This window comes from Balaenoptera musculus, chromosome 3 (assembly GCF_009873245.2).
Source record: "Balaenoptera musculus isolate JJ_BM4_2016_0621 chromosome 3, mBalMus1.pri.v3, whole genome shotgun sequence".
In the NCBI taxonomy this organism is placed as follows: domain Eukaryota; kingdom Metazoa; phylum Chordata; class Mammalia; order Artiodactyla; family Balaenopteridae; genus Balaenoptera; species Balaenoptera musculus.
Window position 1 is genome coordinate 152,676,219 of NC_045787.1, and position 22,590 is coordinate 152,698,808.

The window sequence follows — 22,590 nt, forward strand, 5'->3', positions numbered from 1 at the left end:
GGGACTGGTGGTTGCCAGAGGTGGGGGGGTGGGGGAGTGGGTGAATGGGGCCATAAGGCACAAACTTCCAGTTATAAAATAAGTAAGTCCTGGGGATGTAATGTACAGCATGGTGACTGTAGTTAATAATACTGTATTGCATATTTGAAAGTTGCTAAGAGAGTGGATCCTAAAAATTCTTATCACAAGAAAATAAATTTTTTGTAACTATGTATGGTGATGGATGTTAACTAGACTTATTGTGGTGATCATTTTGCAATATATACAAATATCAGATCATTATGTTGTACACTTGAAACTAATATAATGTTATATGTTAATTATACCTCAATTTTAAAAAGTAGCATTCTTTGCCAGAATTTCATTAAAAACGTGAAGAACAGCATACAATACAGAACTTACTCTTTGCCACCATCAAGATCCTGCACATCTTTAATGTAGAGAGAAAAATCGATCACTCCAACCTGATAGAAATAAAATGTACCAGTTTAAATGAAAAATAACTTTTCGTACTTTCCACAAACCTTACAGTCTAAAATTCAGGGTATTTACCTTCCTATCTCAGGATAAAACAATAGGATTGTTAGGATAACCTGACAATCAGTTAGGTTAACCAGCTTAAAGCAGCAATCAGTCAAACAAACCAAAAGAAAAATAACCCCATCACTTTCTAGAAGAAAAACTTACTAAAAATCAGAATTTAAGGGAATATTCTGAAATTTTACCACCTAGTTATGATTTGTTTCTTGCATTTATTCAACAATCAAATTGTTGACAAAGATCAACAAAGTTCTTTGGGTACAAAGTAATAAAAAAAAAGAGACCTGGATCTCTAAAGTGGTGACCTTAACTGATAACTCTGACTCCTTCTTCCCCCAAACTGGGGTGAAAAGGTCCAGTCAGTATTTCAGGGAAAATTCTCTGCTGTTGTGGGGAACTAGGGGCTCCAAGACCCCTCAACATCTCAAAGTCAGGGGCTTTGTCCAGAAATAAAGCACTTCAGAGAGAGTGAATGAGAGCCCTAGTCTGCCACCATCCACTCTAATGTGAGTAAGTGCAGCCATTCCTTTGAAATATAGGAAAATTGGGTCCATCAATAGAGAAATATTTAAATCAGTCACGTTATAGCCATATTGCAGAACCCTATGCAACCATAACAAAGAATGCAGGGAATGAATATGTAATGAAATGAAGAAAGCTCCAGGATAAAATTTTAACTCAAAGAATACTATGTACAGCATTAACCCCTTATAGTAACCTCACTTATGTTAAAACCAAAGCTATACATGATGTTTTCTGCAACTCCTCTGTTGCGCCTCCCACCAATCTATATTCCTGACCCTTGAACCTGGGTGGCTAGTAAGGCCTGTCTTTATGAGCAGAAAGCAGCAGAAAGGATGCTGTGACTTCTGCAGCTAGGTTAACAAAGGCAGTACAAGCTTCCTCCTGGCTCTTTCCCTTGGGCCAGAACCTTTGAAGTTCTGAGCTTCCATGGGAAAAGTCTGGCTAACCTTGAGGCACCACGCTGGAGGCCACGTGGAGAGACCACGTGTAGACAGAGATGCCCAAGAAGCCCCTGCTGCTCCAGCCTCAGCTCCCTGAGCCTTCTCAGCCCAGAGGACAGAGTGAGAGTGCATATGCCTTCAGCCACTCCAGCCCCAGCCACCAACTGCCTGTGATCACAGGCGTGCTTAAGAGTCGCCGTGCTGAGCTCAGCCATCCCTCAAATATGAGGGACTGTAATCATTTATGTGACTGTTAATTTGTTACACTGCAACAGAAAACCAGAAAAGATTTAATTAAAAACAAAACCTATGTATACATAAATGCATAGGAAAAGTAGAAAAAGTCCCTCAAATTTTTACCATTATCTGTGGGGACAAGAGTGGGACTGAAGGGGGAGAGGAGAAGGGGAGCTTGAATTTCACTTTTCACTTTACATGCTTCTGTAATTGCTTAACTTTTTTTCAACAAGCATGCATTTCTTTTGTAATACAAAAATAATTTAAAAAGAAATATATATTTGACTGGAAAAAAAAGCAACAATAGAGGGAATGAGAAAGAATATCCAAAGTAGAAATTAATGGACTAGAAAACAGATAAAGCTCTCCTCTCAAAGCAGAAGTGATGGGTAAAAGCAAGACCTGGTTCTTCGAGCTCAACACAGTAGACAAATCTCTACCAAGTGCACAATATTACAATTTAGAAAAGTGAGATTTTAAAAAGCTGTAAGAAAATACTCTCATGCAACTAATAGATCTGAATGAAACAAATGATTTCTGGAAAAATATAAATGACTAAAAATTTTTCTAAGACTTAGGAAACCAATAAATTGACCAAAGCTATGCAAAAATTAAAGTGGTCAAAGCATGAGGACCATAAAGCTTTTGCATAAAGCTGAAACTGTCATACCAGCAAGTTTTAACAAACCTTTAAAGAAAAATAATTCCTGCTCTAATAAACTGTTGTGGAAAACAAGAAAGAAAAGAATATCATCCAGTTTATTTTATGAGGTCATACAATCCTGACACTGAAAAGTGACAAAAACAGTATAGAAAAGGAAAATTCAGACCAGTGTCACTTTTAAGTAGAAATACAAAATTTCCAAATAAACCCCAGACATATTAAATCTAGGAGTATACTAAAAGAATAATGCACGATGACCAAGTAAGGTTTATTTTATGATATCACAATAGGAAACCTAAGAATTAATTCAATTAAAACTATGGGTTAAAAATGGATATGACATCTCAATAGATGCCAAAAAAGGTATTTGATAGCATTCAATGTTCATTTTTAAATAAAAATATAAAGTAAGTTAGAATAGAACAGTACTTCCTAAACATGAGAAAGAGGATCCCTCAGGGTGCAGTAGCAAATACTCATACTTTATGGTGACATACGAGAGGTATTAAAGATAAGAATAGGCCAGGGGGCTCAATCACATCTATCGCTTAACAAAAATCCCAATTAAATTTTTATTTTGGAATCTGACAAAATGATGTTCAAGGTCATCTGGCAGAATGGACAGCCTCAACTATATCTGAAAAAGAAGTACAACAAAGTAGGCAAGAGGTGAACTGCCAGAGCATAAAACACACTATGTGGTTTTGGTAATTAAAACACTACATTACTGGCAGAAATAAAAAGATCCAGAGACTAAATAGAGAGTCCAGAAATAAGCCTCAGAGCATAATGGATATTTCAACACATGATAAAGGTGGAATTTTAAATTAGTAGGAAAATAATATTTGATACATGATATTGAGAAAACTGGTTTACTACTGTACTTATATAAGAAGTCTAGACTTCTACTTCATACTATGTCAAAACGAATAACAGGGGCTTCCCTGGTGGCGCAGTGGTTGAGAATCTGCCTGCTAGTGCAGGGGACACGGGTTCGAGCCCTGGTCTGGGAAGATCCCACATGCCGCGGAGCAACTGGGCCCGTGAGCCACAGCTACTGAGCCTGCGCGTCTGGAGCCTGTGCTCCGCAACAAGAGAGGCCGCGATAGTGAAGAGGCCCACGCACTGCGATGAAGAGTGGTCCCCGCTTGCCGCAGCTGGAGAAGGCCCTCGCACAGAAACGAAGACCCAACACAGCCAAAAATAAATATAAAAATAAATAAATAAATAAGACCCGGTGCAACCAAATAAATAAATAAAAATTAAAAAAAAAAAAACAAAAACGAATAACAGGCAGATTATTTAAGTGTAAAAAATATACATGTGATTTAAAAAATTAGGTTAATTTTTAGACGTGGAAGGACCTTCTAAGCACAATACCTTATAAGGTATAAAGGAAAAGTACATTAAATATGACCGCCAAAAAAAAAAAAAAAAAAAAAAAAGTCTACAGGGAAAACAAGCCCCGAGACAGCAGAAAAAAAAAATTTATAACAAATATTCTGACAAATGGTAAATATCCTTTATCTATAATAAAGGAGTGGAAAAAGGTGGAAAACTTAAAAAAATGGGCAAAGGATATGAACAGGTGAACCACCAACGGCAAACAAAACATGAAAAAAATACTTCATCTTCCTAGTTCTCAAAAATATAAATTTGAGATGAAGAGTTGTTTTTCTCTCAGATTAAAAAAGACCAAGAATGCTCACATATCATCACAACACTCATGCAGAATGTGTACACTCTGACACAGCAACCTCAAAACTTATCCTAAAAAAATAAACAGACATGAGTAAAAAGAAGTATGAGGATGTTTATAACATCATTGTTATAACATGGAAACAACTTACATTAATAAGTATTGGTTAAATAAATTATGGTACATTCATAAAATGGATTACTATGCAGTTGTTTAAAATCGTTTATATCTCTTGACATCAAGAGCTATGTGGACCATATTATTAAATAAAAAAATTGCAAAATGGTGTGCTTGGAATAATCATATTTTGGTTTAATGAAAAAAGAAAACTCCAAACATCTGTCTCTGAAACATAAATACACACATACACCTTTCTTCATGTGCTGCAAGGATGTATCCTGAAATGTAACACTGAATTAGCTCTTTCTGTGTAATGGGATTATATGTGATATTTTGTTTCTTTTCAAAAAAACTTCTTTGTATTTTTTGAGAAATATTTAACAGGCAAAAACAAGAAAACTACTGGGAAGAAAAAAAAAAAAAAAAAAAAGCTGACCTGGTCATGCAGAGATTGGGGAAACTTTAGAGTCATGCCCAAACATGTAGTGGGAAGAAGCCTGGGCCACTGCCCAGTTACAGATGCCCTGAAGAGGTGGAGGTGACGGTGGGGCAGGGTGTCCTGATTTACAGTCCCTGCCACCACGAGTTTAGGCCTCAGCCCTGGTCACCAGCTCCCGTGCAAGAGGAAAGCCCATGGCAAGAGGGCTGTCCCACCCCATGGGGCACTCTGCATCTTACTGCCTACTTTCATTTGTGCTCCGTTTTACCATCTGACTTCCCAAATCTCTCCTGAGTCTATTTTCCCACTCCCCATGCAACCTGGGGCTTCCAGACTTGTCTGCTCAATGTTTGTGCTTTCCCTATTCTTGGCTGCTTCTAACTCAGGAACTGGATGGTTGCTAGCTTGATCTTTCTCAATCCCAGGCCTGATCATTTCAGTGTACTGCTTAAATACCTCCAAAGGTTTTTAAGTTCCAAAGTTCCAGGGACAAAAACTGAAGCCTCTAACATGGCACTGATGGCCTAACAACTGGGCCAGCCTCCACCTTCACTTCACTCATCGAGCATCCTGTGTTCTAGCCATGGAGAACTGTTTCCCGTTCCCAAACATGCCATGCTCTCTGTGTGTGCCTCTGTGCCTTTGCCCAAGCTATTTTTCACCCTTCCCCAAGACCTTTGCCAGCTGCTCCCCGCTCTGGTCCAGCACAGCACCTTGCACGGCCCTGTGCCAGATGCCCCCTGCCATCTGCCCCTTCCTTAGGTTCAGCATATGCCTCCAGAGCCTATGTAAAATCCCTGGCCCAAACAAGGCATTCGATCTGGCGTCAAAATTCCCATTTTACCTGAGAATCCAAGTCTTCTCCTTTTAAACAGAGGTTGGCATCAAGCACATTGAGTCCCACCAGCAGACCAACAATCACCATCCCTTCTTCCTCCATCATTAATGCCTCAGGCTCATAGAACTCACTGAAAGAGATTGATACAACAGCAACACCTTCACCACCCTTCTCTTGGACCTACTCTGCCTTTTCACCTCTTAGCTCATGGCCTGGCTGCCAACTTCATCAGGAGCCAGAGGCTCCCTTGTGTGAATTCCCTTCTTCCTTCTATTTCCTCTCCCACTTTAAGTGCTGCTATCTCTTCTCTGGCCTCTCCTCTCTTCCCGTGGCTTAAAATGGACTCCTCCTACCTCTGGTCTAGGGTTAACTCCTCTGTTTGGACCCTGGACCCCAGTCCTTCTCATCGCTTGGCTCCTGTGTTCCTGAACATCACTCTGCCCCTCCTGTCCACCCTGGCTCCTTCTTTTGTGTTGCTATGAACTACTTCTACACTTACATTCATGTCAGCATAAAGTGGGATCCCACAGCCTCCCCCACCACCCATCCAAGGATAAAACTCTTCCCTCTTCCCTGTGTCCCATGGAACAACACTGGCTGCTTTTACTTCCTTACCTCCAAGTCACCTCAGCCATTACAGTGAGGCTCCGCCCATGACTGCTCTGGTCACCAGCGATCAGCTAATGTACCATCGTGTGTGTGAGTACATGAGAACTTATTATCCTAAGAATTAGTTGTTTAGAACAAAATGTGTACCTCAGTGTTACTCAGTATAGCGGCACTCAAAGAAGAGTACAAAGTACGTGAACTATTTGAAATCAGTATTTATCATGAAAAGATATGTTCAATAATAAGCCATGACTTGAAAACAATGGAAAATTTTGGGTGACAGGCCATACTGTAAAAGACATTTTTATTTCAGTTACATAAGAGAATTATCTCTGGAGAGATCTGTTCCTTGTAAATGCTCATATCCTGGAGAAAATTCCTCTTATAATGGTTACTTTTGTTTATAGAGTTATAAATATAAAAAATGAACCCAGTCATAAATTTCAGAGATAGACAGTTCGTCTTTACTGATGCCAAGAGATATAAAAGTTTACAAACTGAATGTGGAATCCTAAAACAGGTAATCTAGATATGTTCTTTTACAAAAAGCAGGGTTTTTATACTTTAAGATTGCCCACTGAATCTAGTTCAAGTCATTTTTCCCCTATTATCATCCAATCAAATACCATTTTGTTGAAACTTAATGTAGTATGCTGTCAGGGTACCTAATCTTAGGTATTTTTGAAGAACTATCTTCAAAATGACTTTTCAAAATGAAAATATACATCTTCATTCATAAAGACTTCCAGACATCAGTGCTCAAAAAATAAAATACTGCTATTTTAAAACTATCAAAAAATAAAATACTGCTATTTTAAAACTAAGCCACAGAATAGTTACACTTAATAATAATTTGAATAAAAACTGTACATTATACATTCTTGTTTTAATGCCGAATGATCTACAGAACTGTGTTCTAATTACGAAGCAAAAGCTAAGCCAAGATAGGTGATGAAATACCTTAAGAGATGTTTATTGTCTATAAGCACTTTCAGATAATCTGCCAGTTTCTTCTGCATGAGTGCAAGATAAAGCCAAGCTCTGCCCCTTCCCACAGCTGTCCTGGAATTCAAACAGAGAATCAAACTATTATGGCATAACAATAATAACAACAAAAAACAAAGGGAAAAAAACCAACTTAGCCAAGGAGAAACACATGTTCACGCAGACACATGCTTGTGAATGCAGAGAACGCTGTAATAGAGCTGCCCTGGGGGCTGGGGGAGCGCACTGCCTGGGAAGGCTGAGGAAATGGCTCACTGCATTCTTTTGGGTACTGTTTTAAGTCTGTATCATGGGCATGTATTCTGCAACCCCCCCCCCAAAAAAAATAGGAAAAAAAATTTAAGCCACAAACATCTGATTTCTGGAACAAATACAATTAGATAAAACTTTGCATGTATTCATAAAATTTCACAGGTAGCCAGGAAATACCAGGTTAGATTGTATAATGGATAAATTCTCTTTCAAAAGACGAATATAGAACGTAGTTGTTAAAGGGCTGAAGTCTCACAAGATTTCTAGGGCGTTAGCTCAAAGGTACAATTTTATTTCTGATGTGGTAAAATACACATAACATAAAGTTTACCACCTTACCCATTTTTAACTGTTAGGTACTGTTAGGTACATTCACGTTGTTGTGCAACCAATCTCAAAGGTGTGATTTTGAAAAGATCTGATTTAAACATTAAAAGAAAAAAAAAGGCCTCCCAGTTGTAGACCTAACATTATTCAAGGAAAAAAAGATCCTGTTCTAAGCAGAGTAACTGCATTTGTAACACCCAAGAGAGTATTAGAGGTACTGCTGTAATCAATATCAGCCTCAAAGGGTCAGAGGGCACCCAACTTAATCAATACAAAAGACTGGATTCCCCTCTTCTCCCTTCAATAAATGATGTAAAGCCAGAGTAAAAAAGAAAGGAAATAAAGTAGGAAAAAAAAAAAGATATCTGATGTTGGCATGATAGGAAAAATGGACACTGACATGTGCTACTTGGTGGGAGTGCAAACTGGTACAATTCTTCTAGCAGGCAATTTAATGACAGCAGGTTATCAAAATTCTACATCTAGTAATATAAGGAAATAATTTAGGAGGTACACAAGGACGTATGTTTGGGGATGGTCACCACTGCACTGTTTGGATAATGAGAATTTGAAGACAACCACAAAGCGCAAAGTGGGAGGAGCTATACAAAAATGATGTGGATGACTATCATGGCAAAAGGTTTAAAATCTAATATTAAATGGGAAAAAAAGCTACAAAACAGTACGTACAATTTAATACTTGATTTTTTTTCCCCCAGTTCCCCACCTCTGTACAATATACTGCTCTTAGTTTAGGCTCACTTCCAAAACATTTTTATGCATGTGAAAATAAATGTAAATTCTATTTTTCTCTCCTTTTCACAAAAGAATTAGTATGCTATATATGCCGTTCTGCAACTTGCTTATTTCACTGAATATCTGTCATTTTGAAATTCTTTCCAGACACGGAATTTTTCGTTCATTTTTTCATAGCTTTAGAGTGTTTCAGTATTGGACTGCACTATAATTTATTTAGCTGGTTTTTATCTAGGCTGTTTCTAATCTTCCGCTGTTACAAATAATGCTGCAACAGGTATTTCTGTACATGTGTCATTTTCATGTGTTAGATCTACGAGATAAAACTCCTAGAAGTGGAATTGCTGGGTCAAAGGGTAGATGTATTGGTGGTTTTCGTGGATAGTGCCAAACTGTCTTCCATGAGAAGCAGTGCAATAATGAGGTCACTGGGGGAGGTGGAGGGGCATAAAAATAGAATCTTATCTATTTGTCTGTCCGACTATGCACTGAAAGGATCTAGAAGGATACTGACCAAGATAGTAATTGTAGTTTTTTTTTTCTGAGTAGTAAGCTAACAGAAGCACCTTTTTTGTTTCTTAATTAAAAGTTATGTAATAAGAAAAAAAGGTTGTTTTTTTTGTTATTTTGTTTTTTTAGAATTTATTTATTTTTGGCTGTGTTGGGTCCTTGTTGCTGCGCGCGGGCTTTCTCTAGTTGCGGTGAACGGGGGTTACTCTTCGTTGCAGTGTGCGTGCTTCTCATTGTGGTGGCTTCTCTTGTTGCAGAGCCTGGGCTCTAGGCATGTGTGCTTCAGTAGTTGTGGCACACGGGCTCTAGAGCACAGGCTTCGTTGCTCCGCGGCATGTGGGATCTTCCCAGACCAGGGATCGAACCCATGTTTCCTGCATTGGCAGGCGGATTCTTAACCACTGCGCCACCAGGGAAGTCCCCAAAGAGGTTGTTTTTAATTTTCAAAAAAGAGAGAGACAAGCTTTGTCTGTTGTCTGGGTTTAAGTGCCAATCTTAAGTGTAATCTTATTCAGTGTGTAACAGTATGTTTAATAATAAACCATGACATGAAAACAATGAAATATTTTGGGTGATAGGCCATATTGTAAAAGATATTTTTATCTCAATTAGACAAGGACATTAAACTCTAGAGGGATGTCTCTCAGGATGCAAAGTTCGTCCTGCAAGTTTCAAACCACCTTAGAGCAAATAGTCTCTACCCTCAAAAAAAATTCTGGTCATAAGTTCCAAAATAACTGCAGAAATTTTAGAACTTTTGTTACTATTTAATGAAATAGTAAAAACACTGCAGCTCTTTATAGAGCAAAGCAGTAGCCTTTTCTCACGTGGCTCCCAACAAGGCTAGTCCTCCAGAGGCATCAAGAGGAGGGAGCTACTGTGTATCTCCTTTTTGGCAGACAGAGGGAGGATTCTGGTACTTAAGCTACTTACTTGTTTAGCATCCACAGGGAACAGAAGCAGTGAGTTTAGCTGACAATAAGCTCTTTGTTAGCACAACAAGACTTCAAAAATGCCTCCCGTGCCTAAGTGGAAACAGCCTGAGTGCAGGAGGAGGGAGAGCCCTGCTCCATCCAACCAGGCCGCCCAGGGACACGGTCTAGTGCTGCACTCCTGAGGGAGTGAGCTCACTGGAAGGGGATGGACAATAGGACCACATAAAGAACAAGTGGAGGGACTTCCCTGGTGGCGCAGCGGTTAAGAATCCGCCTGCCAATGCAGGGGACACGGGTTCGATCCCTGGTCCGGGAAGATCCCACATGCCACGGAGCAACAAAGCCTGTGCGCCACAACTACTGAGCCCGCGCTCTAGAACTCGCGAGCCACAGTTACTGAAGCCTGCGTGCCTAGAGCCCGTGCTCTGCAACAAGAGAAGCCACTGCAGTGAGGAGCCCGCACACTGCAATGAAGACCCAAAGCCGCCAAAAATAAATAAATAAATTTAAAAAAAAAGAACTGAAGAAACAAGGCAGAAGGAGGCTCATGAGGGGTCACCAAATAAATATATGAAAGGTTGTCACCTGCTAAAGGTTTTCACCTTAGGTGGTATAGGCCCAAAGGGATGAACCAGGGACAGAGACAGAAGGCTTAAGTCCTATGAATGCACAGGGCTCAGCAACGATGGAGTTTAGTGGGATTTAGAGGGTTTCAGAGGACATCAGACCTGTGTTTTCTTCCTGGTTCCACCACTCCCTTGCTGAGGGACCTTGAGGAAGTTACTTAACTACTCTGAGTCTCAGTTTCTGCACTTGTAGATGGGGACACCAACAGCTTAGTTCCTAGGGATTTGTGGAGGATAAAATGAGATAATGAAATGTCCTTAGCACAATGCCTGGCACATGGCAGGCCCTTAGTTAATGGTGGTGGCTATTATTATTATCTGAAAATGGAATAAGCTGGCTCTGCAGGAGAAGGTCAAACAGAGGCTGGACAGTTGAGTCCCCTGTGAAAGACTCTGCCGGGAGAACTTTTGCATTGGCCTAAGGATCTCCAGGGCCCTTTCTAAATGCAGATTCCATGATACGCCTTTTTGTGTTCCATTCAGTTTTTTTTTTTTTAAATCTCTGCAATTATTAGTTTATTAGTATCATCCAGGACTCAGACGTTCAGTATTCTTCCTGAAATTACATAAAACAAATGCAAATGGAAAGAATCCAAGTCAAAATTATATAACAAAACAGCACTCCATCACAAAAGCGTGTAAAATTACAAGAACGCTATTTTAAAACACTGGCACTTTAAGAGAACGATAATCTCAAAATCCACAAAATTGCCAAATTGTTCCCTAAACTGTTAGGCAGATAAACATATGACCCCTATACGTAGGGATCCCAAGGGCAAACACAGATAAGGCAAACGATTCATTAGTGCCAGCCTTTCCACAAATGTCTTTTGTCCTGGAATCTAAAATCTGTTCCAAACTGTATTATTCAGAAAACTGCCCAGGTGCATCTGTGAGTCTTTTTTTTTTTTTTTTTTAACATCTTTATTGGAGTATAATTGCTTTATAATGGTGTGTTAGTCTCTGCTTTATAACAAAGTGAATCAGCTCTACATATACATATATCCCCATATCTCCTCCCTCTTGCGTCTCCCTCCCACCCTCCCTATCCCACCCCTCTAGGTGGTCACAGAGCACCCACATGCATCTGAAGCAGCAATTCCAGGAGTGTAACAACTCCTTTTCCTCCTGTAACTGCTCTTTGGGTGACAACACCTTTCCACTATTTGACCTTGTATGACAAGCAGAAATCATTGTCCCCATTTTAAAGAAAAGGAAACTGAGGCTCAGAGAGGGGCAAATTTTCTCAAGCTTATGTGGAGAATGAGCAGCAGAGCTGGGACTAAAGTCTAAGTAGAGTGTAGCTTTTGCTACAATTTGTTCTAAATTAGAAAACGCTTTATCAGCAAGAAATAGAGAAATTGATAAATACAAGGAAGTTTTCTTAAAACATCAAATCGATGTAACTACTTCTCACTCACTTTAATTCTGGCAGATTTCTGACACTAGTGGCTATATCTGACGCTTCTGGACAAAGTTTCTCCACCAGCTCCAAAGGACCAAAGAAAGATTTATTTTGGCCAATAAAACTCTTCTTAACTAAAAGGGAAAACAGAAGTGTTATTCATAAGAACAGGTTGCAAAATGTCTTCAGGGTCCCACAGTCTCTCTCCCAAAAGCCGAATGAATGCTGTGGAGCTGCACTGCTTACTCATTCTGATTCAGTCTTGGGGACTGGGAGAGGCCAGGTACCAAATGAGCTCTCCCTTCCTCTAATGAAAGGGTTTCTCTGATATACCCACTAGGCTCTTTCTTTCAAGTATTTATTGACCATGAAATAAAACAAGTGCTCAAATGATCACCTGTGAAATACTTGCCCTTTCTCCCTCCTATGCCAAAGTCAATTCTTGATTTCAAATCATCACCACCATGATGCCAAAGTCAATTCTTGATTTCAAATCACCACCACCATCTCTCATCTGAACTGCTGCAATAATCTCCTAATGGGTTTCCCTGCTCCTAATACCATCACCTCCCCACCTTTCTAATCTGTCCTCCACATAGCTGGAACTTCTTTTAAAAATGTAAGTTAGATCTTGTTTTTCCCTTGCTGAAAATCCTCTAAATACTCTTAGAATAAAATCCAGCTCCTCACCTGACCTATAAAGGCCTACATGATCCAGCCCATCCCAACTGCCCTGACCTCACCTCCTCCTTCTCAGCATGCCTCAGTTACCTGGTGTCTTCCTGAAACCAAGGTTGGTCCCACTCAGGACTTTGCACCTGTTTTGTTCTGTCTTTCTAGGAAGGCTCTTGCCCCAAACATTTGCAAGGTTGACTCCTTCTTCTCTTTTAGGTCTCAGCTCACATTTCACCTCCCCAGAAAGACCTTTACCTCTCACCCTAGTTGAAAGGTTTTTCCCTTGATTCTCTATCATTTAACCTATTTTGCGTCCCTGAATTTGTAGCATTTTGTAATTATGTTTGCTTCTGAGTTTGTTGTCTGTCTCCTCTTCTAGAACTGTGCTGTCCAAGGTAGTCACTAGCCACAAGTGCTACTGAAATGTAGCCAGTGCAATTGAGATGTGCTGTAAGTGTAAAACACACAGTGGATCTTTAAGCCTCAGTGTAAAAAAGAATGCAAAATATCTCATTAGTAAGGTTTATACTGATTATATGTGTCAAAATGATAATATTTTGGCTATATTGGGATAAATTACTAAAAGTAATTTCATCTGTTTCTTTTCGGTTTTTTTAAACGTGTCTACTAGAACATTAGAAATTACACATGTGGCTTGCATGGCATTTCTATTGGACAGCGCTGCTCTAGAATGTCGCGTCTTGTGGGCAGGGACCTTGTTTGTCTTGTGTGCACAAGAACAACACCAGCACCCAGAACGTTTGGCATTGATGATGCTGGGAAACAGCTAGCCCGAATTTTTCAAGCCCCCGACCCCGCCCTCAGGCTCACCTTTCAGCCCATGTTTGAGGCAGTGCTCCATCACTACAAAGAACTGCTGCAAGGGGGCATGGTCTGCATCCAGGCTGCGGCCCAGGCTCAGGGCAGACTGGAGTAAGACCTTGATGCTGAGTTTCATCATGTGCATCAGGTTGACACGCTCCTCCATCATCTGGCACTTGGAAGCTGGAGGACAGAAGCGGGTACAGCTTCGTTAGTGGACTGAGAGTAGCCCGGGGTGAGGAGGCTGGACGCGGAACAATGGAGGGAAGACCGGCCAGGCGGTCTGCTCGGAGCGCGGACGTGCGGGTTAAGTGGAGATCGCAGCCAACTGGGCCCTGACCCCGGGAGGTCACAGCCGCATGTGGGCGGCGGGGGCCGAGGGTCAGACTCTAGAGGCCTCTCCCTGGTAGCTCAGCGCGTTGCTACGGCGACGACCCTTCCAAGACTCACCGCGAACGGCTTCTCCCACACCCCCATTCCATTTTTGACTAATGGAAGGGCGCAAACTCCAGGAAGCCCTGCCCCAAGCTAGAAGGCTTGCTGGGAAAGTGCTCCACCCCCTCTCGTTCCTATTGGAGGAGTCCAGCTCGAGGCCACGCCCATGGAGCGCACGGGCGCCATTTTGACTTTTCCGCCAGGACGGAGGTAGCGGCTTCCGGGCTTGGTTGGGTTGGTCCGCCCACCGGCCACAGGGCTTTCTGAGCCGGTTGTTTTGCCTGAGAGTGCCAGCCGGAGCCCTCGGGGAAGCATCAGTTCCTCAGTAATGGACTCAAATTTTCGTTGTTACCCATCTTTCGTCCACAATTAGTGGACAATTACGAGTTTTACACTTCTTTTGTAAATAAAACCGTTAGAATAAAATGAACTCAGCTGCTTTTCAACTCCATTAACCTTGTCACTTTGAGAGTAAAAGTTTGTAGTCAATATCAGCTATCCATGACAAATTCTTACCAAGTGTCATCTCAAGCCCAGGAAACTGTCACTCGAGAAATTAAAAACATAGACCCCAAACTATAACCTACTCCCGGCAGGAAAAATACCCCGGGCCAGCGCGCCCCTCTCTCCGCACCTGCGCCATCGTTCGGTCTTTTAAATGGATTGGGGTGGGGTGGGGATCTTACTGTTTTAGTTTGCAGTTGTTCATTACAGATGTTAAGCAGCTTTTCATGTTTGTCTCCTAGTATTCCTTCTATGAATTGCCTGTTAAATCTTTCAACTTTCTTGATTTGTTTGCCTTTGTTTTATTGGTCCGTATATTCTGGATATTAATCCTTTGTCTACCTGCTTTATTTCATGGGCAGTAAATAATATGGACATATAAATAGTTAAAAGAGCATATGTATGTGTAGCTAAATCGAAATGAATGATATTATGACTGTGAATTCATAATACAGGTATTAAGTAAATATGGTTGCGACTAGAGACAGCCTGGGACTGAAAATTCTAAATTCTCATCAAAACCCAAGAGGACAGCTGCTGGGAAAAAAAAATCGGTCTAAACCTTTCATCTTGGTGTGGAAAAAGAAAAATGGACTTTAAGTAAAGCATTTGGGTGGGAGTGGTATAATTATTTTTAAATTTTGAGAGAATCCTATGTATTACATTTATAAATTTGAAAAGTTTAATGAAATGGATGATAGGCAAAGGGAATAGAAAATGTAAAACCCCATCAAGAAGAGGGGGAAATCCTGAATAGACCAATAACCACAGAAGCAATTTGTAAAGATTTATTCTTAGAGAAGATACCAATCCCCGGTCTAAAAACGAAGTCTAGTGTTGTTCGAATGGGAATACGTACGCAGCAAGTCCTACGGAGGGCTAGGCAGGCCCAGATATTTTAAGGAAGTCGATTTCTAGATCCTCAAGTTTCACAGGCACTCTTTCTTCTTCCACTCTACAGAAGAACCGCAATTCACTCCTTGTCCCATATCTTCCTCTTTTTTAAAAAAATAAACTTATTTATTTATTCATTTATTTAATTTTTGGCTGCATTGTGTCTTCGCTGCTGCACGCGGGTTTTCTCTAGTTGCTGAGAGTGGGGGCTACTCTTTGTTGCGGTGTGCGGGCTTCTCATTGCAGTGGCTTCTCTTGTTGCGTAGCATGGGCTCTAGGCACGCGGGCTTCAGTAGGTGTGGCACACGGGCTTCAGTAGTTATGGCTCATGGGCTCTAGAGCGCAGGCTCAGTAGTTGTGGCACACGGGCTTAGTTGCTCCGTAGCATGTGGGATCTTCCCGGACCAGGGCGCGAACCCGTGTCCCCTGCATTGGCAGGCGGATTCTTAACCACTGCGCCACCAGGGAAGCCCCCATATCTTCCTCTTGATGCACTGACCTGGGGTGCAGAAAGTCTCACACACCAAATGGAGGTGAAACCTCCTTTGATGATTAATCAAGTCACCCAAAACATGAAGAGCTTCCAGTCTCTCATTGTTTTGTTGAACTTAGTTAAACTTGGTCTTGGGAGAGAGGGTTGGTCTCCAGCCCTCTGCTGGGTATCCTGAATTTAGAGAGTTAAAAAAAATTTTCCCCCACAAATATGAATATATTTAATTGTTTTCAGTCAGTCTCAATACTCATCCCCTGGATATGCCATTAACTTGATGGACACGTTCAATAAATTAAATGAGCCAAACTGCAGCTACAAGTTTTTAATGAAAATGGATTTCAAGTACATGTAAACTAACTTTTTAAAAATTAATTAATTAATTTTGGCCATATGGGACTTAGACTTAGTTCCCTGACTAGGGATCAAACCTGTGTCCCCTCCAGTGGAAGTGTGCAGTCCCAACCACTGGACAGCCAGGGAATTCCCTAAACTAACTCTTTTTGTCAAAAAATATTGTATTGGCAAGGTGTAATGAAATAAGCAATGTTTAGATATCCCCAACCATTTTGAGTGTTCTGAGTTAAAGTGAAAGAATTATAAGGCATAATTATCATCTGATAAGTCTTGATAAAGCCTTTTTTGGGGAACTTCCCAGAGGTAGAGAAATTTCTTTAATGTGACTAGGTTGCATCCTTTTGCAAGTAAGGTGATTTTCATTTGAACAAAAATGAGCAAAAATTTTTTTTGACATTAGATCAATGTGATTTGGGGCATATAACTTAGAAGGAGTTCAAAGACTTGAACAACATTACTATAACAAAACTGTCCATTTCATACCTGAGTCACTTTGCTGTACAGCAGAAATGAACACAACATTGTAAATCAACTATACTTCAATAAAACTTAAAAAAAAGTTTGGTAGAATTTACCAATGGGAAAAAAAAACCTGTCCATTTCTATTTCTTATTTATATGAGCCAGATTTCTCAAGGATCACATCTATAGAAAATCAAAAAAGAGGAATAAAATTGATTGAGTCTTATCACATTTTATCAGTAAATATATATATTCATCTACAAGTACATGCTAATTAAAAAACCAACACCAGCTCATGAAGAGAAGTAATTCCAAGAAAAATTTATGTATAATTACTTATAAAATTATATTTATATTCCTTTAATCAACTTAGCATTACTAATAATTCTAATGGTAATTCGTTCCAGAAGAAAAAAAAATTTTTTTTAAATTTATTTATTTTATTTATGTATTTTTGGCTGCATTGGATCCTTGTTGCTGAGCACAGGCTTTCTCTAGTTGTGGCGAGAGGGGGCTACTCTTCGTTGCGGTGCGTGAGCTTCTCATTGTGGTGGCTTCTCTTGTTGCAGAGCATGGGGTCTAGGCCCGCGGGCTTCAGTAGTTGTGGCTCACAGGCTCTAGAGCGCAGGCTCAGTAGTTGTGGTGCACGGGCTTAGTTGCTCGTGGCATGTAGGATCTTCCCGGACCAGGGCTCGAACCCGTGTCCCCTGCCTTGGCAGGCGGAGTCTTAACCACTGCGCCACCAGGGAAGCCCAAGAAAAAATATTTTATACACTCAGCTTTAGTCACAAGAAAAGTTTATTACATTTTAATTAATTTACATATTTTTTCTGAGATGTATGATAGGATGACCAATAAAAAAAATTTAAAACGTACATAAGTGGATTGGAAATTCAAGTCCAAGGAATAAAAGGGAAAAATGTAAAATTTTCAAATATTAATTAACTTGTTATTTATTTGTAAGATGGATGGTAGTGTTATCAAATCATTAAGGTAATTATATACCACTTGATACACTTAAAAGAATGATATCATGGTTTTATTTTAAAAAGTCAATTTTACAATAAACCAGAAAATGTATTCTAAACTTTAAAATTATGATGAAGAATTTTATGTATCAACTTTAAAAGCTGAAGATTTTTTTTTAGGGGGTCATGTGAACAAAAAATGTGAAGACTAGTGCTTAAGGCAGTGGCTCCTACCATCGTTCCTGGGAACACAGCAGTGTCCATCCCCTGGTTGGGTTAGTCACCTATTCCCATTTGAGCTCAATTTAGGGTCATGGAAAATTGGAGCTGGAAGGATCTTTAAGCTGTTTCATCTCTCAATTTTATTAGCTTTGTGACCTTGGCTAAGCTATTCACATCTCTAAGCTTTGTTAATAATAGTTCAACACAACACACAGAATGTCACAAAATTCTATACTTATTGAATTGCTAAGTAAATGGTCTGATCAGGGATCTCAACCTTGACTGTTGTAGAGGGGCTGGGCCTGTAACATAAAAGAGTGACGCAGTGAGAGGACAAGCTGGAGAGAACGTGCAGCCACCTTCTTGCTGGAGGAATGCTGACTGATCATATGTGCCAGATGGGAGTTTTCAGGAGAAGCTGGTGATCTGGATTTTTATGGAAAACCTGGTAATTGGCTAAAAAAATTTTAAATGCTTATAAAAGCATTTAAGTATAAACTATGCAGGATGGAAAAAAATGCAACTACCAGCCACAAACATCTCAAAGGGCTGCTCTATACCTTTGGTGTAGAGAATAAGTATTCACTTCAGGGAGTGGATTCTACAGATTTTTTTTTTTTTTGATCGGGTTCTGAATTATAGAGAATTAACTAGATTCTTTATAAATTTGAGTTTTAGTTTTGATTAGCCCTTTGGTGTCTTGAAAGATCTTATAATACAGTATGGTGTTACCCTGTACTGACAATGAAGAAAACCATTTTACACTTTCCTAATTTTCCGGAATTTTCACTTATCTCAATGGCTAGCTTAAGGAGTTCAGCAATGTGAAATGAAAAAGTCATTGTACTTCATTTTGGAAGGAGCAATATCACTTGTGCAGAGGTGCTCTGACACATGGAAAAAAAATTTGCCATGGAAGACAACAGAGAAAGGCATAATACATATCACCTACCTAATGCCAAATATATATCTAAATACTTTTAAAATTAAAGAATGACTTCTTCAGTGAGTTTTGTTATTCATCCTTTAGGACAGGGGTCCCTATCCCCCGGGCCACGGACCGGTACTGGTCTGTGGCCTGTTAGGAAGTGGGCCACACAGCAGGAGGTGAGTGGCGGGTGAACGAGCGAAGTTTCATCTGTATTTACAGCTGCTCCCCATCGCTCGCATTACCACCTGAGCCCTGCCTCCTGTCAGATCAGCGGCGGCATTGGATTCTCTCATAGGAGCACGAACCCTACTGTGAACTGTGTATGCGTGGGATCTAGGTTGTGTGCTCCTTATGAGAATCTAATGCCTGATGATCTGAGGCAGTGATGCTAGTGCTGTGGAGTGGCTGCAAATACAGATTATCATTAGCAGAGAGGTTTGACTGCACAGAGACCATAATCAATTGCTTGCAGACTCATATCAAAACCGTATCAGTGAGTGGCAAGTGAAGACAAGCTCAGGGCTCCCACTGATTCTGCATTATGGTGAGTTGTATAATTATTTCATTGTATATTACAATGTAATAATAATAGAAATAAAGTGCCCAATAAATGTAATGTGCTTGAATCATCCCGAAACCATTCCCCCCACCTTGCCCCCTGACCAAGTCTGTGGAAAAATTGTCTTCCATGAAACCGGTCCCTGGTGCCAAAAAGGTTGGGGACCGCTGCTTTAGGAGGAGGCATTACTTTAAAAAGCACGATGTAGAACCCTGTGTGTGTATACTGTGGTTTGTGTGAAAACTGTGTGTATAGAGATGAAAGCACATGTTACATGCACAGACACTCTGAAATACAATAGGATTGGGGACAGTTTCTGGGAAGGAGGACTTATTCTACACTGAGTGTCCTTTAGTACAGTTTGCTTTTTGTTTTTGTTTTACCATGTGTATTACCTTTAGAAAAAATACCAAAAAACCAAACAAGATAACTACAGAGAATGCAATCATTGTGGCAAGTTGTGCTACCAGACCCCACGTGGGATAACATTTTAAAGCAAGTATTCAAAGCGTTCCACATTCCACGACATTCCACAGCATTTTCCTTAAACTTGTATCACCAAAAAAAAATTTTATCTGGCAATAGTGCTGCTCACATTCAGTCTCCGCTCCTTCACCACTCCCTCTGAATAATCTCTGTTCTCACTGCTTTTGTAAGCAGATACGCAGATCAATGGAAAAGAGATGAAATGAGCCAGCCCTGACTGGAGTGGTGGCCGCCATCTTCTCCTGACCTGCTTTTCTGAGGCCTCTGCAGAGCATGCTACCCAGGGCTCAGTTCCTTTTCCCCATCCCCACTCCTGTCCTACCTGATGGCTTCAAATCTGGGTTACTCTCGGAGACCAGCCACACAGCTCATCCCAGCTGTTCCCCACACTTCTGCCCTCAGTAAGCCATGTTCACAATTTTCGCCAGATTTGAGTGGCAGTTATTTACTTAATATTTTCTTTAAATTGACTAATTAAAAATCCGTATGTATATATTACAGCATTTTACTTATAAAATTATTTAAAGGCATCAAGGCATTGAGGTGATGTGACTAAGAGCACAGGCTTGAGAGGCAGCCTGTCTTGGTTCAAGTCCTGGCTCTGCCATTTCTAAGTAACTTTGTCAAATTACTTCTCTTTAATGCAGTTTCCCTCTTTATAAATAGGGGATAATAACGGTACCTACCACGTGGGGCAGGCTACGTGGGCGGAGGCATGAAGTCAACCTCTCCCTCCCATGGCCGTAAGTGACAGCAATTTCCTGCAGGGATGCAGTCCCTATCTGGTTGGGTGGGTGAGAGGCTGCTGCCCAGTGCCTGCCTAATGTGCTGTGCCGCTGCCAGCCTGGGGCAGGCCAGTGCATACCTGGCCCCGCCCTGAGAGTCAGACAGCATAACCCCAACCCTCCCTGGGGCAGCACTGGTCATGCAGTGTGGTCAGGGAGGGGTAGGGAGAAGCCCCAGGGCAGTTCAAGTGGACCAGAGAGGCAGAGAACCTGTCCCAGGAAGACAGTGGAAGATGGGACCACACAAAAGCCCGGCTCCAAGGCCCCCACACATGCTCCTTTGTCCCATCAGACTTCACTTAATGCAAATTCAAAGATAAAATTAGTAAGAATTTCTATCATGGGGCACTTCTGAGTACCTGGCCCTGCACAATCACACTGATTAAAGCCTGCATTGATTGCACATCATGAAGCCAGTTCAGCGATCACCTAGGATTATTGTGAAGATTAAATGAACTAATGTATGTACAGACCTAAGACTAATATCTGGCACCTAGGAAGCACAATATAAGTGCTGGGTATTATTTATAGCATTACCATAAATAGAAAACAAGTATTTTTCAAATATGCATTTGTTCAACAAATATTTATTATTCTGTGCTAGGCACAGTTCTAGGCACTGGCACATTTTATTTATCACCAAACAGCTAACATGTATTATTTGCTTACTAAGAAGCCTCCAGAAGACCCCATGCCTTGACTCTCAGGACTGACCACCAATGGTGGGCATAGAGTCAAACACCCATTGATGTGTGTAAAGGTAGCGAGCTAGTGGGAACTAGATTCCTGAGTTAAACAGGCTCCTTCATTACCTTCTAGTCCTAGTTTCCATCGCCAAAGAAATATTGTTTTCTATCTCAAGTCAGATTTTAAACTTTACTCATTAATCTTTCTTAACCAATGAAACTCTCACAATTCACTATCCTGGTGCCAGTGCTGACTTCTACATCAAATATACATTGGACAGGATGGAATCAAGAAACCTCAAAGGCAGGGACTTCCCTGGTGGTCCAGCGGTAAAGAATCCGCCTTCCAACGCAGGGGACGCTGGTTGGATCCCTGGCTGGGGAACTAAGATCCCACATGCTGCGGGGCAACTAAGCCCGTATGCCTCAATGAGAGAGCCCCCATGCTGCAAACCACTAAGCCCAGGTGCCCTGGAGTCTGCGCGCCACAACTAGAGAGAATCGTGTGCGCCTCAATGAAGATCTCAAGTGCTGCAACTAAGACCTGACGCAGCCAAAAAAATAAATTAAATAAATATTAAAAAAGAGTACTTGTTAAAAAAAAAAAAAAGGAACCTCAAAGGCACACTATAATGTAATGCTTCTTAGAGAGCACTCCACAGTCTTTAGTGAACTCTGCCCCACAGCACTTTGTGTGATGAAAATGTTCTCACTGCACAATCCAATACAGTAGCCACTAGCCACGTGTAGACTACTGAGCACTTCAAATGTGGCTGTTGTGACTGAGGAACTGAACTTTTAACATTTAAACATCACATGTGGGTAGTGGCTACTGTATTGGTTGGCACAGCTCTAAATATTTGGCTTTACAGGGCTAAGTCACACTCTAAATATCATAATCATTTAATGTTTCCATTCTCACTCATTTGCTGAAACTCTATTATAGATGACAAAGGCTTAAAAGGACTATAAGAGATCATTGGGTGAACCACAAAGTTCCTATTTAACAGGCTGGGAAATGTGGTGACTTTTCTGCATGACACAGCTAGTTGGTTGTAGAGCTCACCTGGAACCCTCACCCCCTTACTTCCGCATTGGTGCTTTGACTCCCCTGTGAGTCGAGATGCGCCGTCAACAACTGGAGGTGTGAGCCAGGATGGCATTTTGAGATTTAAAGCAGAGAACAGTACGGTTTCATTTCTTAAGTAAGTCCTTTAAAAATTAATAAGGACTACCTAAGCTTAAACTCGTACATTTTAAAGTATAAAGTTCACCAGTGAGAATAAGAATGCTGCCTGGGGAACACAACTAGTAGTGAAGTCGCCCCAATCTCAGGCCACCCACGCCCACGTATTTATCTTGGCATGGACACACGGTATAAAGAAAAC

General features: G+C 40.8%; 1 protein-coding gene across 7 annotated transcripts in view; it reads right to left on the reverse strand.

The window, feature by feature from the left end:
• The window catches only part of RUFY1 (RUN and FYVE domain containing 1), a 59,959-nt gene that overhangs the window by 36,447 nt on the left and 922 nt on the right, over positions 1-22,590 (reverse strand). For 3 of the 7 annotated variants that reach the window (XM_036845399.1, XM_036845401.1, XM_036845398.1), the window contains exons 2-6: positions 13,434-13,607; positions 11,944-12,061; positions 7,072-7,197; positions 5,509-5,632; positions 403-464 (exon numbers count right to left, since the gene is read on the reverse strand). In XM_036845399.1, the coding sequence (XP_036701294.1) occupies positions 403-464; positions 5,509-5,632; positions 7,072-7,197; positions 11,944-12,061; positions 13,434-13,607 (604 nt within the window). Of the gene's footprint in view, positions 1-402; positions 465-5,508; positions 5,633-7,071; positions 7,198-11,943; positions 12,062-13,433; positions 13,608-13,874; positions 13,922-22,590 lie in introns of those variants that run through there. The other 4 variants (XM_036845403.1, XM_036845404.1, XM_036845405.1 and 1 more) reach the window with 4 other exon arrangements.